This window comes from Colias philodice, chromosome 28, assembly GCF_061535455.1.
Source record: "Colias philodice isolate Cphi_HAF_F1 chromosome 28, ilColPhil1 Martin Lab GWU primary, whole genome shotgun sequence".
Lineage (NCBI taxonomy): Eukaryota > Metazoa > Arthropoda > Insecta > Lepidoptera > Pieridae > Colias > Colias philodice.
Genome location: NC_143113.1, coordinates 2,262,814 through 2,281,985, shown reverse-complemented (window position 1 = coordinate 2,281,985; position 19,172 = coordinate 2,262,814). Strand labels below are relative to the sequence as shown.

The 19,172-nt window shown below is 33.3% G+C and overlaps 2 protein-coding genes and 1 long non-coding RNA gene across 4 annotated transcripts in view; 1 reads left to right on the top strand and 2 right to left on the bottom strand.

Moving 5' to 3' along the window:
* CycT (Cyclin T) overlaps positions 1–835 on the bottom strand; it is a 35,037-nt gene extending 34,202 nt beyond the window's left edge. For both annotated transcript variants that reach the window (XM_089712172.1, XM_089712171.1), the window contains exon 1: positions 687–835. In XM_089712172.1, the coding sequence (XP_089568298.1) occupies positions 687–835 (149 nt within the window). The remainder of the gene's footprint in view (positions 1–686) is intronic.
* LOC149476216 (uncharacterized) overlaps positions 1–19,172 on the bottom strand; it is a 263,269-nt gene that overhangs the window by 156,397 nt on the left and 87,700 nt on the right. The gene's annotated exons all lie outside the window — the stretch shown is intronic.
* On the top strand, positions 1,130–13,056 carry dgt1 (KAT8 regulatory NSL complex subunit dim gamma-tubulin 1). Its single transcript, XM_089712262.1, has 11 exons — positions 1,130–1,201; positions 2,038–2,210; positions 3,071–3,267; positions 4,170–4,283; positions 4,476–4,573; positions 5,904–6,060; positions 9,057–9,220; positions 9,955–10,100; positions 10,744–10,881; positions 11,888–12,019; positions 12,365–13,056. Exons 2-11 carry the CDS (start codon positions 2,058–2,060, stop codon positions 12,467–12,469), a joined length of 1,404 nt encoding a protein of 467 aa, XP_089568388.1. The 5' UTR covers positions 1,130–1,201; positions 2,038–2,057; the 3' UTR covers positions 12,470–13,056.

Genomic DNA, 19,172 nt, shown 5'->3' with positions numbered 1-19,172 from the left:
GTAAATAAATCATAGGTTAAGGTGGGCAGATGATAACAACTACAAAACATTTGTTATCCGCTACATCTACGACGAATATCAATACGCAATATTTTCATACTGCGATGCGAACATTGCAATATTCCTAGCAATTTGCGTAGTAAGTGTATAGCAAAACATTCTTATCGCGAATTACCTACACGTGCCAGTTCTGAGAAATCGTACATATGATTCATTTTACCGCGCAAATACCGTAAAGGCGGTTAATTTTGGAGTCAGACGGATGAACTCTACGTCACCACGCAGGCGTTGAGCGTCCTACGTTTGTCAATCAAGGTGCACTGACCTAAAAAAAAATAACACGCATCACGCGTTCTAACCTTATTTCATCGATATTTTATAAACACATTTATTGTTGAGGAAAATCAATGCACTAATTGTTATTCTTAGAAATCGAGAATACTCACGGGAAATCCCAAGCATTAAAGCGAAAGTGACCTGCCTGACGGCGTCAACCCATGTTATAATTTCGTCATGGCTTTTTTTCACAAAAACTATATCACTACACTTTTTTATCGATCACAGCGCGATTTTAACGCGAAACAACGTTGTTTTCATAAATAAAACACTGTTTGGACACATTTAAGCACGTTTTAGCCCACATGACTCGACAAAAACATTGAACTTTACTTATTGAAAAAGGATACACTTGAAGCCGCTGGCCCATATCCTGGATTAAATTTGCGGCCTGCTGCCGATATGCTAATTCTTTATCTGCATCTAAACCGCATTTTCTGCTTGGTGAATTCTGTAGCTGCTCTTTTGTAAAATACCATTTTTCTTGGGCACCAGCCATTGAACGGATGTTCCAATGACTGTGTACGAAGAAGCACGACGGAGAGTTGTTCTCCGTCTATGTGCGTGAGTGGGAAAGGGATAGCGCTATGACAGCGACAAACGGATGTAGAACACGTTAACATTTGAGTGATTTATAAAATAGAATTAACCATTTTTTGAATGAAAACCAATGAATTGTCCACTAAATATAAATTAATTAATATATCAAACTTAAAACACACTTCTTTTTCACATAAATGTTACGTAAAAATTTTGTTTGAACTATCTATCTATAGATGTATAGTTACACGGCCGCCATTGTAAAATTTCAGTGATTTCGAAGCAAGGTCTCCGGTGACTGAATGATGTTCTGCAACAAGCACAGGTATGTTACACTACACCACTATATTTTATTTTAAAGTGTAAACGTTTCTCTATGTTTTATGCATATTTTTATAATGAATTGCTTAATTTTTAAACAGAAAATTGAACTTTAATTAAACGCACCTTGATTCACTGTCACACGGTGCAAATGGCCGACCGCCACTGTTTACAATATGTTTAGTGATTATTTTTTAAGAAATCCATTAACTAATGACTTGAAGCCCTAATCATTTGATGTAAATTAGTTAATTATTTTTTTGTGTCATTTTTTGTTATCTGAATGGAATAAATACGCTGCAGAAGATAATTAACAAATAATTAGTACTCAACTTGATACGTTTTTGTAATTTTGGCGGTCACAGAGAATGAAAAATGAAAATGAATGAAATAATTAATACATTTTTTTAATCAATTCTGATTTCAATTTAATCTTCAATTTATGAACTACGTGTGCATATTCGTCGAAGTTAGAATACAAATTTACTAACTTATCTAAAGTTAAAGTTACACATTTTCTTTGATTAATGGTGTAAAAATTGATTATTCTACTTTGTATAATATTCTTTTAAATATTTAAACATGTTTTTAATAAAAAGAGAAAACAAAAATAACTTAGAATCACATAACATACGGATTTCGGATCGTAAGTAGGCATTTATGATTTAATTAGTTACTTATACCTAGTTTACATTTTTTTTGCATATGGTATGATCTCTCCAATTTTACATAAATTTTAGTCAATTTAATTACCTTGTTGTTTATCATCCGATCCATTCATATTACAAAGTATATATAAAGAGTTTTAATTATATTAAATTTAATAACAAATTATTTCAGTTAATACATCACCAAGTGACATGTCAGAACCAAGGAAAGCGATACACCTACCAAAAGTCAGGATGCTCAGCCGAGGGGGCAGGTCGGCTATCAGAATAACAAATGTGAAGTCTATAAAGCCGCCAGATCCTGAACTGGTGAAGAAACAGGAGGAGGAGAGGTTAAGGGCAGAGGTAGATCTTATTTTTTACTTATATTATTATCTAGCGGTCCGCCCCGGCTTCGCCCGTGGTACATGTTTACGTTTTCTCTACATAAGAACCATCCTCGTACTTCAAGGAATATAATAAAAAAAGAATTAACGAAATCGGTTCAGCCGTTCTCAAGTTATGCGCTTACCAACACATTTTGGGATTCATTTTCATATTATAGACTAGGTGTAACATGCTGTTTTACCACCATGGATTTGCTCCTATTGGTCTAAGCATTATGTTATATAGCCCATAGCCATCCTTGATAAACTTGGACTGTCTAACAGTTAATAGTTGAGGTCAGCGTGTTCAAACAAACAAACCCTTCAGCTTTATAGTATGTATTAGTAATTTATGTGAAAGAGAGGTTTCTCTTTCTTTTATGTTGAATTGGAATTCCATGTTTAATAACTTAGGCCCCGGAATCACAGATACAATAGAAAATCTATTGTGTCGTGGACCGATCAGGCCGTTCGGGCTCAATGGGTTAATAGGATTCATTATTGTACCCGCCTTCTTGGTACAGTGGTGATGCGTGAGCGTAACACCGAGGGGTCCTGGGTTCGATTCCCGGTGGTGACGAAGAAAAAAAATGTCTCGGTCTGGTAGGACACACAAGGCTGATCTGAATAAAATTAGCTAAGCATTAAATACCTTCAACTTCTAGTGGTAATTTTTTTATGTTAATTAGTTACAGAGACATACGTAGGTTATAAATATTCTGTTAGTTTTATAGAAAATAAAAATTATTCAAGGTGACTAACTGGCAAATTTTACCCAAAAGTAATAAACACTTATGGTAATAATTACGCACTATAAAATTATTAATTCGTAATTTGCAGCTACAAAAGGAAATAGCCTCCCGCCACCGTACTTGCGGGCACCGTACCTACGAATGTCCTTTACCAGTGGTCTCCGGAAGGGCATATTGCGCTCGGCACATATTGGACGATACCACAGCGCCTTATAGGCAGTGTAGTCATGTGACTGCTGCGGGCAAGCGGTGTAACTTGCCCGCACCAGCCGATAGGGAGCAGGGGTAAGTTGGTTACTAGGGGCAACGGTGAGCGGTTGCTAGGGGCAACCAGTTGCTATTTTAGTAAAAAAAAAAAATGTTGTGTGGTTTTATGAAACCACGGTAAAAGTGAAACTGTTCGAACGGTTCCGAACATGCTTTGTGTAGCGCATGTCGCGTGACGGTCGGCTGCCGAGTAGGTATACCTACTCGGCAGCCGCGATACACGCGACATGCGCTACACAGACCAAAAAGTTTGAGACGATGTAATAAAAGTTTCAATTTAATAATAATATGTCAAAGGAAGACCCACATAGTTGCCGTTCACATGTAATTTCTGGGATAAATCCTATTCAATGTCCTTTTATTTCGGTTCAGTAGTTTAGGCGTGAAAAAGAGACAGACACATGCCCAAGTTTACTGGCTGTGCCCAGCAGTTTTACTCCTATTGATATGATGTAATGTGATGATATATTTTAGTCCTCAATAAATGGACTACCTAACATAGAATTTTTCAAATCAACCCAGGAGTTCTTGGGATTAGCGTGTTCATTAGTATAGTTGTAGTAATGTAGAATTAATATCTATATTTGTTTATCATCTGTTTTTATAACTGTTTTTGCATACTAATAACATTTTATTTATCAATTTCGACTTTATAATATTAGTATATTTGTAGTAATCTACTATATAAAAATAAGTCGGGTTTTCCTTCCTGACGCTATAACTCCAGAACGCACGAACCGATTTCCACGGTTTTGCATTCGTTGGAAAGGTCTCGGGCTCCGTGAGGTTTATAGCAAAGAAAAGGTGGCGAAACGGAGTTCGCCCGGTTTGCTAGTGTAGTATGAATATCTTTTCTTCCGTTAATCACCTATTTAATAATTGTTTTTGCATACTAAAAACATTTCATTTATCAATTTCAGGTTATGTTTCGAGCACGCATACGCAGCACTACAAAATAGACAACGCAGTGCGGCCCCGCCTCCGCCCGTTACAACTACGGAGACATTGTTGAATCAATTGCAACATTATATACGGTAAATAAAAAATCTTAATATATATAAATCTCTTAACATTCAAATTCACTTTAACTTTGATTTTGACCGCCACTTTACCTTTACTTTCACTTTAACTTTGACCTCCACTTTCACTTTACCTTTGACCTCCACTTTTACTTTACCTTTTACCTCCACTTTCACTTTAACTTTGACCTCCACGTTGACTTTCAGGCCGGAACGTACGCGAACAACATCTTGCGCGTCATCCGTTTCAGTAGTGAGCGATCCAGCTGACCACGAGCCTATAACACATGCTGTCGATCCGTTTAGTGAGTATTATTGAGTTATTTATATTTATTATTTATTGAAGTGAAAACTTCTTTAGCGGCGTTGAGCACTTTTTCTGTAATGGGTATAAAATCTGAAACTCGCGTCACGACACGTGACCTGATCGAAAAAGCGTAAGACGGATACCATTCCAAAATATCAAACATGCTCAACGTTAATAATCAAGTTTTCACTTCTGCCGGTACTCCCCCAGTGCAACCCGTCTTTTTTTATTTACTCTTTATTGTACAACATACTAAAATAAAAGTAAAAAAAAACCATTTAAAATGTACAAATGGCGGCCTTATGGCTCAAAGATTTAACTAAAACAAGACAAAATATAGTAAAAGTTAAAAACTACATTTAATCAACTTTTCATATTAAGTATTATGTCATATAAATAAATAAATGAATGAATGTTGAAAATAGCTTAGTTTAGGCTTAGGCTGACATGATTTTATGCAGGGTTTAAAACGCTATAAAAATATTTTTAGTAAGTACAAAATATTATTCACTATAGGAATTTTTAAAATACAATAGTAAATTAAATTTCTTCACGTATTTAAGAATTAAAGATGATGAAGTTATTTGCGATGGCAATCTTTTGAATTCCAATATGTAATTGCTACTCACTACATACTACTAGTTATGAAATTGTTAATCCTACTAGAGATTGTCTAATCTAAAAATGAACGCCCTTCCACTAAACTTCATTGTTTCAATGTGTGAGGACAAATAATTATTGAACCACTTTTATATGTGTGCGCGCGGCGATTCTACTGCAAACTTTGACTTTCGCGCACTGATTTGTCAACTAATCGGGCGATCAGTTCAGGTGCCTAGCATTGTATGGCGGGGAGAGTGCGCTATGTACGGAATGACACGTCCGTTCTGTCGTGCATCGCGTCATTTATGCACTAGTTGGCCAACTGGTCCTGTCGTTCGGGCATGGACAGGACTGGAGGACTGAACGACCAATGAGGCAGACCAATTTGTGTGTATTGCGTCTATACACGTACTTTGAATGTGAGCGTAAACACAGTGGAGGGGCGTTCATTTTTAGATTAGACAATCTATACCTACTATTATAAAGGCGAAAGTTTGTATGGATGTTTGTTACTCTTTCACACAAATACTACTGAACCGATTACAATGATATTAAGCACACATATAGAGGGTAACTTGGATTAACACATAGGATAGGTTTTATCCCGGAAATCCCACGGGAACGGGAACTATGCGGGTTTTTCTTTGAAGAGCGGGCGAAGCCGCGGGCGGAAAGCTAGTTATTTTATATATTCACAAACAATGATGTTTTTATTCAATTTTCAGAGGAAATAGAAGCAACAGCAGTGAACACTACAGTATGTCGGAATATAATGGAAAGTGCAGCCTGTAGCGACAGTGATGCCGATAGTGTCGAAGTTACGGATGATATTCTGGATTTGGACGAAAATGAACCGGCTCCGTGTGAAAATAGACCGCTATGGTCAGTATAATAACGAAGAAAGATACAATTATAGTATAAGTGGTCAAAGTGTGGGGTAAAAGTGAAAGTGGTGGTCAAAGTGTGCGGTATAAGTTAAAGTGGTGGTAAAAGCGAGGAGTATAAGTAAATAAATAAATATTTCAGGATAATTTTCACACACGGCACATTCTGATCCGATACTAAGCTTTTGCTTGTGTTATGGAAACCAGAGGGCTGATAAACATACATATATAATTTTCAATAAATACTTATGTAGATAATTAACACCCAGACACAGCAAACATCTATATTCATCACACAAATATTTGCCCTGGGTGGGAATCGAACCCATCGCTTGGAAGGCAGGGTTACTAACAACTAGGACAACCGGTCAGTCAAAACCTGATGATTAAAAAGTAGTGAGCAAAGTGGAGAAGCATTGGGAAATAAAGTGTTGAGTAATTGTGTTAGTTTGTAGACAATGGCTTAGAGTGTATTGTAAGGGAAATTGTTAGTTTTTAGGTATGCGACAGTGATAGCGCGTGTCGAAGTTAAGGATGATATTCTAGATGTGAATGATAATGAACGGTTCCGTGTGAGAATTAGGGTTGCCAACTATACTGTTTTAAACAGTAATCTACTGTTTTTCACTAAATTATACTTTTTACTGTTTAACAAAAAAAGTATACAAAATACTGACTTGAGCGACTCCAAAATGTTTGCATACACTTCATTTTTGGCTTGCGCAAGTATGACCACGTCTCGCAATACAGGACAAAGCTCAAGTGGCTACCAATACGTCAGCGTCGGAACATCCACCTTCTCCAACTCCTATACCGTGTCCTGTTTAATCCTAAAACTCCCGGCTACCTAAAGGAAAAATTTCAATTTCGAGAGAGCACTGATTTTAATCTGCGCTGCTCTGAAAAATTACTTTTAAAAATTCCACCTCACAAGACCAAATTTTACCAAAACTCGTTTCATGTGCAAGCTATACTATTGTGGAATGCTCTTCCAATAAGCATAAGACGCGCTCAACCGCTAAACATATTTAAAAAAGAAATATTTGACCATTTCTTTAATCAGCTGTAATATTTGACGTATATATTTATATATCTATATGTATATATTTGCATGTATGTATGTATGTATGTATGTATGTATGTATGTATGAATGTATGTATGTGTATTATAGTCATTATTTTCGTATTATTATATATTACGTATGTAATATATCATTTTAAATTATATTTATTTTATTTTATTTTTTGTACTTTAATTATTTCTACTAACTATATCATTTTTTTTTGTCTGTTATCTTTTTTAATTTTATTTAATTTAAACACCACCTATCTCATTCTATTGCATAAAACTAATCCTATCCAGAGGTTGCCTGGCAGAGATCGCTTGAAAGCGATAAGGCCGCCTATTTAACATGTGTACCTATCTTATATGTTTTTTCTCTTTTCTTTTTCTTATCTTCTGTACCTATGTGTGTGTTAAATAAAGTATTTTGTATTGTATTGTATTGTATACAAAATACTGTTTTCAGCATCAAAGTGCAGACACATTATTATGTGTTACATTTAGACGCTCACAATTTTTTTTATTTAGTCAGAGGGCGCACACTACAATAAATACTGTTTGTTTTGCTAAAATACTGTTTAATAATCTTCATAGACCTGAATATACTTTATTTCTTGTAAAAAAAGTTGGCAACCCTCGTGAGAATAGACAGCTGTGGTCAGTATTAAAGTGGTCAAAGTGTGGGTAAAAGTGAAAGTTGCAGTAAAAGTGACAAAGAGATGGGAAAGAAAGTGTTGAGTGAATGTAGGGTTGGTCGTTTTTGATTAATTAAAAAAAAAGACGGGTTGCACTGGGGGAGTGCCGGCAGAAGTGAAAACTTGATTATTAACGTTGAACATGTTTGATATTTTGGAATGGTATCCGTCTTACGCTTTTTCGATCAGGTCACGTGTCCTGACGCGAGTTTAAGATTTTATACCCAACGCCACTAAAGAAGTTTTCACTTCAAAAATAGTTTATTTCGTTTCTAAATTTTACACAATATGTAGTAGGGCCCTCCTAGTAAGTTTAAGATAAAACCTGTGTCAGGAGGACCCGCTCTTTCTTAACTTAGGTTATCACATGAAAAAAATAAACTTCGTGGATAGATGGGAAAGCAATGTCTTGAGACATTGGAATAAAATCCATGTCTCAAGCACATTATGATTTAAAATAGATTTAAAATAGTATTGTTGATAATTAATTGTGTAATTTTAATACTAACATAGTTTTTAAGGTAACAAGATACTAACAATTATATGGATATTGCAATTATCTGAATTAAATCAAATAAATAAATAAAAAAAATAAATAAATATAACTAAACATTAATAGTTAAGTGTATGATTGCGTGTTAGTAATATGTTTGTGTATTGTGTGTTGTGTGTGTGTGTGCGTTTGTATTTGTCGGTTTATGTAATTGTTGATAGCAATCAAAAGCAAATAGATTTTGAATTTAAATCATTTGAGTATTCATTATAGAAATTCACCGAGTCATATTAAGTAACTGTTTGTCGTATCGTAGCTCCGAAATGGATGATGATCCTATTTGTATTTAAATATTGTTAAGCAGAGAAAGCATTAGCAAATTATAATTAAGAATTGCAAGTTTTAATTGTTACACAGCAAAATACATTGGTTTGTTTATAATAAAAAGTTTTCTATATTCTATTTTTATAATCTCATAATTATTATAACATCACTAGCGGTCCGCCCCGGCTTCGCCCGTGGTACATATTTACGTTTTCTCTACCATCTAACCATCCTCATACTTCGAGGAATATAATAAAAAAAGAATTATCGAAATCTGTCCACCCGTTCATGCGTAATGGCGTGACAATGGAAAACGGGTTTCATTATTATATATGTATATGGATTAATCGATAGACCCTATGTAAAGTAGAATTTTTTATACCTATGCTCTAATTTTTTAATTTATTTAATAATTCCAGGCGTGCCGGCGTTTTCACAGCGGAAGAAGCCGTGTGCGAAGCTAGAGATGTATTGAAATCGTTGCAAACCGCATATATAAGTCAAATGGGTCGGCTAAGGGTGTGCCTGCAAATGGCTAGGTTGCAGTATGTTAAGGGATTGAGGTCGGAGAAGGAGTTATATTGTAAGTAATAATCTAGTCTAAAATTAAATTAATATATGTACTAAATATTTATTCTCGAAATCTATACTTATATTATAAAGCTGAAGAGTTTGTTTGTTTGAACGCGCTTATCTCAGGAATTACTGGTCCGATTTAAAAAGTTTTTTCAGTGTTAGTAGCCCATTCATCGAGGAAAGCTCGAAAGAAAGGCTATATATCAATTATCATCACGCTAAGACCAGGAGCGGAGCAATGCGGGTGAAACCGCGGGGAGCAGCTAGTGCACTTATAAAGCATTTCAATGCTTTAAAAATAGTATAAAAATTCAATTATAATAAAAAAATGTGTGCGTGTACTAGTGTACACACGTAAGAAGTGAAACTTCTTTATGACCTTATTTTTCAAAAAATAATTTACTATATGCAACTTTACAGAAATACGTCGAATCACGCGTGGTAGGGATAAGAAAAAGATGGCGCGTAACGGAAAAATGTCACGCGTAACGAAAAAATGTTACACTAAATTTTTTTCGGACCCCGATAAAGAAGTTTCACTTCAAAATGACGTATGTCACTCGGGGACTGCCACGGTAAAGCTATTGCATGCTATGCCTTCAAGCCACACCTCCGCGCCCGTCCCCGTGGGGAGCGTGAGGTTTTTTCGTTACGGAATTTCTGGATTCGGTCCCCGCGCTCAAGGCCCGCGATAGAAGCTATGCAATAGCTTAAAAATTCAATTAATAATATAATTTCCAGGCAGCATAAACACACAGGCCCGGAGTGGTCCGCTAACAGTGCGAGAGAGACGGCAACTGCGCAAATTGAAGGCATTTGCCGGATATCACAAGAAACATGGTGTGGACGCTGTGTTAGCGAGGAAACTGCATAAGAAACGGGCTAAAGTGAGTATTTGTTGATAATTTATTTATATTTTTGTGTAATAGTACATCTCTATATATAAAAACTAGATTTCCGCCCGCGGCTACGCCCGCGTTTTTAAAGAAAAACCCTCAGTAATTCTGTTAATCTACATGTGTGTTAAATTTAATTGTAATCGGTTCAGTAGTAGGTATTTGCGTGAAAGAGCAACAAACATACATACATACATACATCCATCCTCACAAACTTTCGCATTTATAATATTAGTAGGATATTAATTATAGTTTGTGGTTACGGTCACATTTCGACAACTTTTCGACCAACTAGTATATAAGAATTACTTTTTCAAAGATATTAGCTTATTTTATTTTATTTTTACATACATAGATTCCTTACAGCTATTTGTATTACAATATTTATAATTAACTTTAACAAAATAATACGCCAATTAAATTAAGACAATTAATGTGACAGTAGTTTTACATTAATTATAACAATGATAAAAAAATTATTTTTTTTTTTTGGACATGATATACAAAAAAGAGGAAAACGTAACCATTATAGAATGTTTGGTATGGATGTGTGAGTGTGTGTAATGTGTGTGTAGTGTATAATGGTGCTAGTTTATATAAATATTATTAACACATTATTTTATTTTACTTTCAGGTGAACGAAATCCCCTCAAACCGTGGGAACCCATCGCAAGGGCGGTGCACATTCACGGAGGGCGGGGTTCGATGCTCGGTTCATACATTACCCGCTGCTAAACACTGCTTGAAGCATATATTGAATGATAGACAGCAGGTATGCTGAAAAAATATATATTTATTTTCTTTATTTATTACTAGATTTCCGCCTGCGGCTTCGCCCGCGTTTTCAAAGGAAAATCCGCATAGTTCCCATTCCCGTGGGATTTCCGGGATAAAACCTATCCTATGTGTTAATCCAAGTTACTCTCTATATGTGCGCTAAATTTCATTGTAATCGGTTAAGTAGTATTTACGTGAAAGAGTAACAAACATACACACACACATCCTCACAAACTTTCGCATTTATAATATTAGTATGATGTTTCTGCTCTGTTAAATATGCTCTAGTTTTCATCTTATTTTTATCTGATTATTTAAAATCATACATTTTATTTTTTGTATATATATTTTTTTAAAGAACCGACAAAGCAACTATTCCCAGATTATATGTTACTCTGGTAATTAAGCTATGTTACTGCTAAATTGAATAAAAACCTTTTCAGTTGTTCTTGCATGAATGAGTTACATAGATCCATACATATTTACAAATTTCAAACAGTATTCTAAAAATTACAAAATTCTTTCATTTTCAAAAAAAAAGATGCAATGCTGTAGCTTTTATTTTATTTTATTTATTTATTTATTTAACAATTTAATATACCACACCAAGTAATATTTACAATTATACAAAGAGGATTAATATGGTAGGTACATAAGGCGGCCTTATCGTTTACTAGCGATCTCTTCCAGACTGCCCTTTTACATCTGTAACATTTGTTTATATTATACTTTATAATACCCTTACATATTATTTAAAATTTCTTGTATTGCATATCAATGCCAGACATTCTATTTAGGGCCGATTTTTCAATGCTTGGTTAAAACTTATCCGTCCAATAAATTATTTCACAATAATATTAAAATGTCACGTAAACTGTCAAATACGGGCAATTAGAATACGTTTTTAAAATGGTAGTTTTATACATTATTCGACGAATAAGTTTTATCCAAGCATTGAAAAATTAGCCCTTATTATATTTAGTCTTATTTTCCATTTTCAGGTGCTATTCAAACAATGCGGTGACCTCCGTGGTGGTATACCATGTAGGGAACCGGTGGCCAAACTACCATTACCCTCAAACACTTGTCGATACCACACGGGACCTCCGGCTTACACTGCTTTTACATTGAAGGTACATTTTATTTATCATTTTAACTCATGGATGTACAATATCTTGAAACCGCGGAGCGCAGCTAGTAAATTATATACTAAAACCTTCCTCTTGAATCACGATCTATTAAAAAAAACGGACCTTATCTTTTAAATATTTATAAATAAATCTTATATATAAAATTCTCGTGTCACAATGTTAGTCTGCATACTCCTCCGAAACGGGTTCAGGAGGGAACAGGACCGATTCTCATGAAATTTTCTGTGCATATCGGGTAAGTCTGAGAATCGGCCAACATCTATTTTTCGTATGTACCACGGGCGAAGCCGGGGCGGACCGCTAGTTTAAAATATATCTCTTTTACAGAAAGATGAATCAACCAGCGATGAAGACTCCCACTCATCATCAGACACGGAAGTCGATATGTCTCCCGAGAAGGTGGAACCGACCATCTTGCCAACGTTCGAATGACATATGGACTATCCATATGATGTATGGAACTTTGATCAGTGAAGTGTAGTGAAAAACTGAAAAATAGTGAAAAATAGGGAAAAACAGTGATAAATAATAGTATACAGTGAAAATTAAAGAAAAAGCCGGGTTGCACTGGGGGAGTGCCGGCAGAAGTGAAAACTTGATTATTAACGTTGAGCATGTTTGATATTTTGGAATGGTATCCGTCTTACGCTTTTTCGATCAGGTCACGTGTCCTGACGCGAGTTTAAGATTTTATACCCATTACAGAAAAAGTGCTCAACGCCGCTAAAGAAGTTTTCACTTCAAAAAATTTAAATAAGTGAATAGTTGTAAAAAACATTATCAAATTGTAAAAAAACAGTGAAAACGTAATTGATGATAGGGAATAACGGTTAAACTTTGTGAAAAGCGCTAAAAACTAGTGTATAATAGTGAACAGAATGAATATAGATATAATGTAAATCCATACTAATATTATAAATGCGAAAGTAACTCTGTCTGTCTGTCTGTTACTCAATCACGCCTAAACTACTGAACCAATTTGCATGAAATTTGGTATGGAGATATTTTGATACCCGAGAAAGGACATAGGCTACTTTTTATTGCGAAATATGTACCGCGGGCGAAGCCGGGGTGGACCACTAGTGTGTTATAAGCAGTATTTTTGCATTTAAAATGGCGGGTAAGCTTAGGTTATTGTATGATATGTAGTGTAATCAAATAAAAATGTTCAATTCAATTATTATTTAATTACAATATTTTGCTTTGTAAGAATTTAAAATATTGTTGTTGTATTGTAAAATTAAGTTATGTTTTGAACATAACTTAAATGTCATTCCAGTATATGTATAGATGTTAACACTATTTGACTTAAGTATACCTTAATAAGTGAGAATTCAATTTTTTTTTTCGAATCTAAAAAAAAACAACTTTAAAGAATTGTTTGATCACTACTAAAACCTTCTTGAATCACTCTATCTATTAAAATAGACCACATCAAATTCCGTTTTAAAGATTTAAGCATACAAAGGGACATAGGGACAGAGAAAGCGACTTTGTTTTATACTATGTAGTGAAGTATGTTTTTTAATTATCAAAAAGCTTATTAAAATGTACTGGTGTTAATTCTCTAATAAGATGTGTAACACAATTATTGTCAAAGGAAGCATTTTTTTTATTTGTAATTATAATTAACTGGTATTCAAAATAGAGAATAATTTAAAAATATATATTGTGTACAATGAAAAAAAACTAAATTAAATATAAGAACATAACAAACATATTAGTTTCACACAAGACAAACCAAATATTGTCATGTGTAAATAAATTAAGTATAAAGAATAATAAATAGTTTTAATCAACATATTATTTATATTTTGAATGGCTTATGCACAAATCAACCTATGTACATTGTACAGTCAAAATCTTTATAATAACTGCTCATAATCATTCATAACAACTGGTAATGTTTCCATATAATTTTTTTTACTAAAATTGTAATTATTAAAAAAAATGTGTGCGTGTTAGTACACGTAAGAAGTGAAACTTCTTTATGACCTTATTTTTCAAAAAATAATTTACTATATGCAACTTTAAAGAAATACGTCGAATCAAAGATAACGGAAAGCGTAACGGAAAAATGTCACGCGTAACGAAAAAATGTTACACTAAATTTTTTTCCAAATCCTATAAAGAAGTTTCACTTCAAAAAGTTGGTAAAGTTGGCATATTACAAGGTTTAATATGTATTGTGCAAGTACAAACAAATCAATTGTCCCTAGGCTCTATTGGTAATAATTATACCCGGCTTGTTCTAAAACAATGTTGCATAAAAGGTTTTGACTGTAATTATTTGCCATTCATTTACCAAAGTATTGTTGAATTGTGTTGTGTTAAATAAAAGATCTGAAATATTACTTTTCTTCTCATTGAATATCCCCAAATAGTCTAAGATCCCACTAGGTAATAGATTTTGCCACTTTCGGCAATTTTTTTAAAGACATTCTACAGCAAATCAAATGCATAGTTTCTCAACATACATTTTAAAATTAATTTTATCATAAAAACAGATATAAACTCGGTCATTGGGATCTTGTATTTAAAAAAGTAGAATAATTTGAAATTCATCATTCATAAACATCAGGAAATCTGCAATCTGCGCCCAAAAAACTGCAAAAAAACTAGCAGTTGTCGAATAAGTCACATTTTTAATACAGCGCCATCTATGCGAAATCATAAATTTCAGATATAAAAATCACTTCAGCCGCTCCGTTGCGACGTGAATGAAAGACTACACATTTATAATATTAGTAAGTATGAGATATTTTATTGGCTCAAATATTAACTTGTAAAATACATCTATCATTCGCTTTCAATTTTATCGAACTCCTCTGTGAAAATGATGCTTCCTAACCTAATTTCAAACGTGTTTCAAACTAACGAGCAATTGATATAATTGTCTCCCAACCAGCTTCAGATTTCGTGATCATAGTATAACCTTCGGGGACCATTATTTTTCAAAACGCGACAACAGGCGATATATCATACAACACTGTCGTCTATTTCGAATAAAAATTTCGCTTTCTATTTATCCCAGAGGTAGGGTTGCCAACCGTACTATAATATATAGTATTGTACTATATTTCGGGTCTGCGTACTATATACTGTTGAAAACATATATAGTACGCAAAAATACTATATTTTCAACACCGACAAATGTTACAAACAAATCCTTCATTAAAAAAAATATGGCTAAGTCATATAACTTATTATACACCAATAACTTATTATATACCAGTGGCGAGAAGAAAGAAACAGAAGTAGTGTATCATTAATAAAAAATGAGCTTTTGATTTATATTAATTTAAAAATTGAATGTGACAAAGCTTGATACTTTTAAATTTTAAACATAAAAATAACTGCGTTAAAAACAACCGACTTCAAAAATGGACAAGTACAAAATAAAAAAGATTTGATATCATTAATTACTACATATTAATTAGATGTGCTATTTATTAAATAGGTTTGATGTCGGTGCACTGGCACCAACTTCAAACCTATTTAATAAAAAGCACATCTCATCAATGATATCAAATCTTTTTATTTTGTACTTTTCCGTTTTTGAAGTCGGTTGTTTTTAACGCAGTTATTGAAGTGAAAACTTCTTTAGCGGCGTTGAGCACTTTTTCTGTAATGGGTATAAAATCTTAAACTCGCGTCAGGACACGTGACCTGATCGAAAAAGCGTAAGACGGATGGATATCAAACATGCTCAACGTTAATAATCAAGTTTTCACTTCTGCCGGCACTCCCGGAGTGCAACCCGTCTTTTTTTTATTTAATACTTTTTAGTGTATTTTTCAACACGAATCAAACGAGCCCAATCTCGATAAAGTTGAGTCAATATATTGAAAATGAAAATGAAAAAAATGAAAAATTATTTATTTCAGCAAAAACACAGTATGTAACAAAACAAAATTTAACAACATCATATTTTGCTGTCACTTATTATACAATATACTTATTGACTGTAGCTCCCACACTAAGAGAACTTGTGTCGTGGGAGCTGGTACGATTATAAAGAATGGATTTGCTCGATGAGCAAATTTGATATTACTAAGTTCCTATGGCCACCTTCCGATTCCATCATCAAATCAGCTCTCTGTCATGATAATTTTTCATCTCTATCCAATTTATATACGTATACAAAATTTCAGATCAATCGGTTACCGGGAAGTGAATCAAAGTTACTTGGTACATTTCAATTAAGTCATCGAGTACAGACAAAAATGCTCATAAAATAAAAACTTCGGGGCCTATCCGAATAAAATTTTTATGGGACCAATTCGACACCATCCCGCATCGAACAAAAAAAGAATCACGTAAATCGGTTAAGAAACCTCGGAGTAATCGGTGTACATCGAATTGATAACCTCCTCCTTTTTTTGAAGTCGGTTAAAAAAGCTGTTACACAGTGCAAGAAGTGGAAAAAAATATAGTTTTTATAAAAATAAATATATATTTGTCATTTTTTTTTGTTCTTCCCATAAAATACTATATTTTTTTTAAATGTACTATATTTTTTACACCTTATTTTGGAAAATACTATATTTTGATGATGAAGTGTTGGCAACCCTACCCAGAGGGGCTGCGAAAATAATGTTCCTAACCTAATTTCAAACTAAAGAGCGATTGATGTTCCAACCAGCTTCGATTTCGTTATCCGTGAACCAGATGTTACCTGGTTCGGGGACCATAATTTTTAGCAAAACACGTAAAAATGAAAATGCACACTACCTACTTTAATTATGTAGGTAGTACTTAGGTGACTGTGGTGACTACTGACTAGTGACTACTTACTTACCTATTACCTAAGTCCTAAGTAATAATTATGCCTGTACGCATTGTGCTGATGAGCATGGAGCATTCGCAGGAACGTTACATTGTTGTACCATTCGAATTTTATATGTTTTTAGTCCCGAAAAAGTCACATTCTTGTTTTATTAGAAATATCTAAGGAGCTTCTCTTTTTAAATGCACGAGTAGAGTAGATGGTAGATGCACCCAGAATATTTAAAATATTGGAATTTTCGCGGCCGAATGAGCTAAATAAATTCGTATAAAAAAAATAGATACACTAGATAATTTATTATGTTGCTAATATATGTAGTGATTTCAGGCGCAAATTATCCCTTTTTGAAATTTTTGATATTGTCGATAGAGGTTATGTATTGTAGTTGATAATAATGAATAGGAATGATACGTATGTAACAAACGCTCTAGAAATTGCTCAATTGCTTTAAGGTAAGCTACTATTATTTTTAATTCTGTGTTTTATAATAGAGATAGGGTTGCCAACCGTACTATAATATATAGTATTGTACTATATTTCGGGTCTGCGTACTATATACTGTTGAAAACATATATTGTAGTACGCAAAAATACTATATTTTCAACACCGACAAATGTAACAAACAAATCCTTTATTTAAAAAAAAAAATAAGAACGCGCCTTTTAATTGTTAAGATGGCTAATTAAGTCATATAACCTATTGCGCATATTCAGAGTTACCGGGACAGTCGTACAGAATATTGAAGGACGTTATTATTTAGGTCATTTCTGATCGAATTGGTCCCATAATAAGGTATCCGAAACCTAACCGTTATGATAGAGACGATATACCTACGCATGCATACAAAACACACAAAAATAGACAACAGGTTTACTAGATCGCCCCGGCTCTGCCTGGATTTTTCAAAGGAAGTTTTTGCAAAATTTAAAAAGTTATCCCAAACCAAACTTATACAAATCCAACAAGACATAAATTATTAATATCAATTCAGCCATTCTTTAGCTATTTAGAAACCCTAAATTTCCTTGTAATTTTTTGCTCAATGAGTCTTCGAGGTAACATATTAATTAAGAGTAAATAAATAATTAAAACACATTAAAATAACCACATTTATTTAATCCATAATTTACTCTAATACTAGTTTTTAATGTTTACAAAAATAATTCGATCAACTTAAATCTATAAATACTTTAATACATACATGGATAAAAAATTAAGAAACTAAGTTTCATTGAACAATTATTGTAGTTTTAAAATTACATCAAAATTCTATTGGAATGATTAAGGCCGTGTACGCGGTCCGTGCGCTGTTTGGCTCAAATATGTGATTTTTCAAACCAGAATCCAGATTGTCCATCAACCACTTATCTTACAAACATATGAATTACTAATAATTTTAAGAAATTTTATTGTCTATGTAGTTAGTTAAGAGTTTTTTTCAATTAATACAGTATTTGTGAATACCATCAAGATAACTGAGCCGATGATTACTTGATTTCACTTTTAGTGTCAATTTCGAAGCTAAAAATATCTGAAATTGCTGACAGATCTAACACACAATTATTTTTAACTAACTGCAAAAATCCTTATTAAAATAGTTAGTTAAAAGATTTTTTTATTTTGGACTCCTAACTTACGAAATTAAAATCCGAACAATGTGAATTTTTTTAGAAATTATAGTCGACAAAATGATTATTTTCACCAAGATATTTGACTTTATTGAATATAATTTATACATATTGCAATAAAAGAATGTCTTACTTATAAGATAAAATTTAAAAAATCAACTGAGGTACCTCTATTATTTTTCTACAATTTTTTTTAAAGTACTATAAAACACTGCGCGCGACCCGATTAAAATCAGTCGGCAGCGAGCCTTTCCAGAGAGAGGACATGTTGCTCGGCGCTCTCCTGTGGACCTATGCTGTTCATAGTAAAAGGATAGCGCAAGCCGCGATCTATCGTAATAGATCGCGGAGTTTTTGACTTGCGTTAAATAGAATATGCGCTCTTAATGTTTATAATAAAATGCGGACATTTAGAAAAAATAATTATCAAGGTATAAAATTGCCAGTAAATAAATAGTAATTAATCTAACATTTTCATTACTAGCTAGATAAGTATTTACATTAATATTTTTTTATTGGATTTAAATGCATTGAGCGAATGTTTTAGACATTTGTAAAAAATAATAATGCTCGTTTGGTACCTATAGTATTAAACTATGTATATATATTGGACTTAAATAAAATACTTACTGTACTTTGGAAGTTACAATTTTATTAATGTTAACCGACGATAAAAATATTTAAATACATCCAGATTATATGTATTTAAAATAATAAA

Excerpts from the sequence above, each read along its gene's own strand:
- dgt1 (XM_089712262.1), top strand. The coding sequence starts at position 2,058 with ATGTCAGAACCAAGGAAAGCGATACACCTACCAAAAGTCAGGATGCTC. Across the intron at positions 9,221-9,954 it reads GTCGGAGAAGGAGTTATATT|GCAGCATAAACACACAGGCC; the intron begins GTAAGTAATAAT and ends TATAATTTCCAG. Across the intron at positions 10,882-11,887 it reads TATTGAATGATAGACAGCAG|GTGCTATTCAAACAATGCGG; the intron begins GTATGCTGAAAA and ends TTCCATTTTCAG.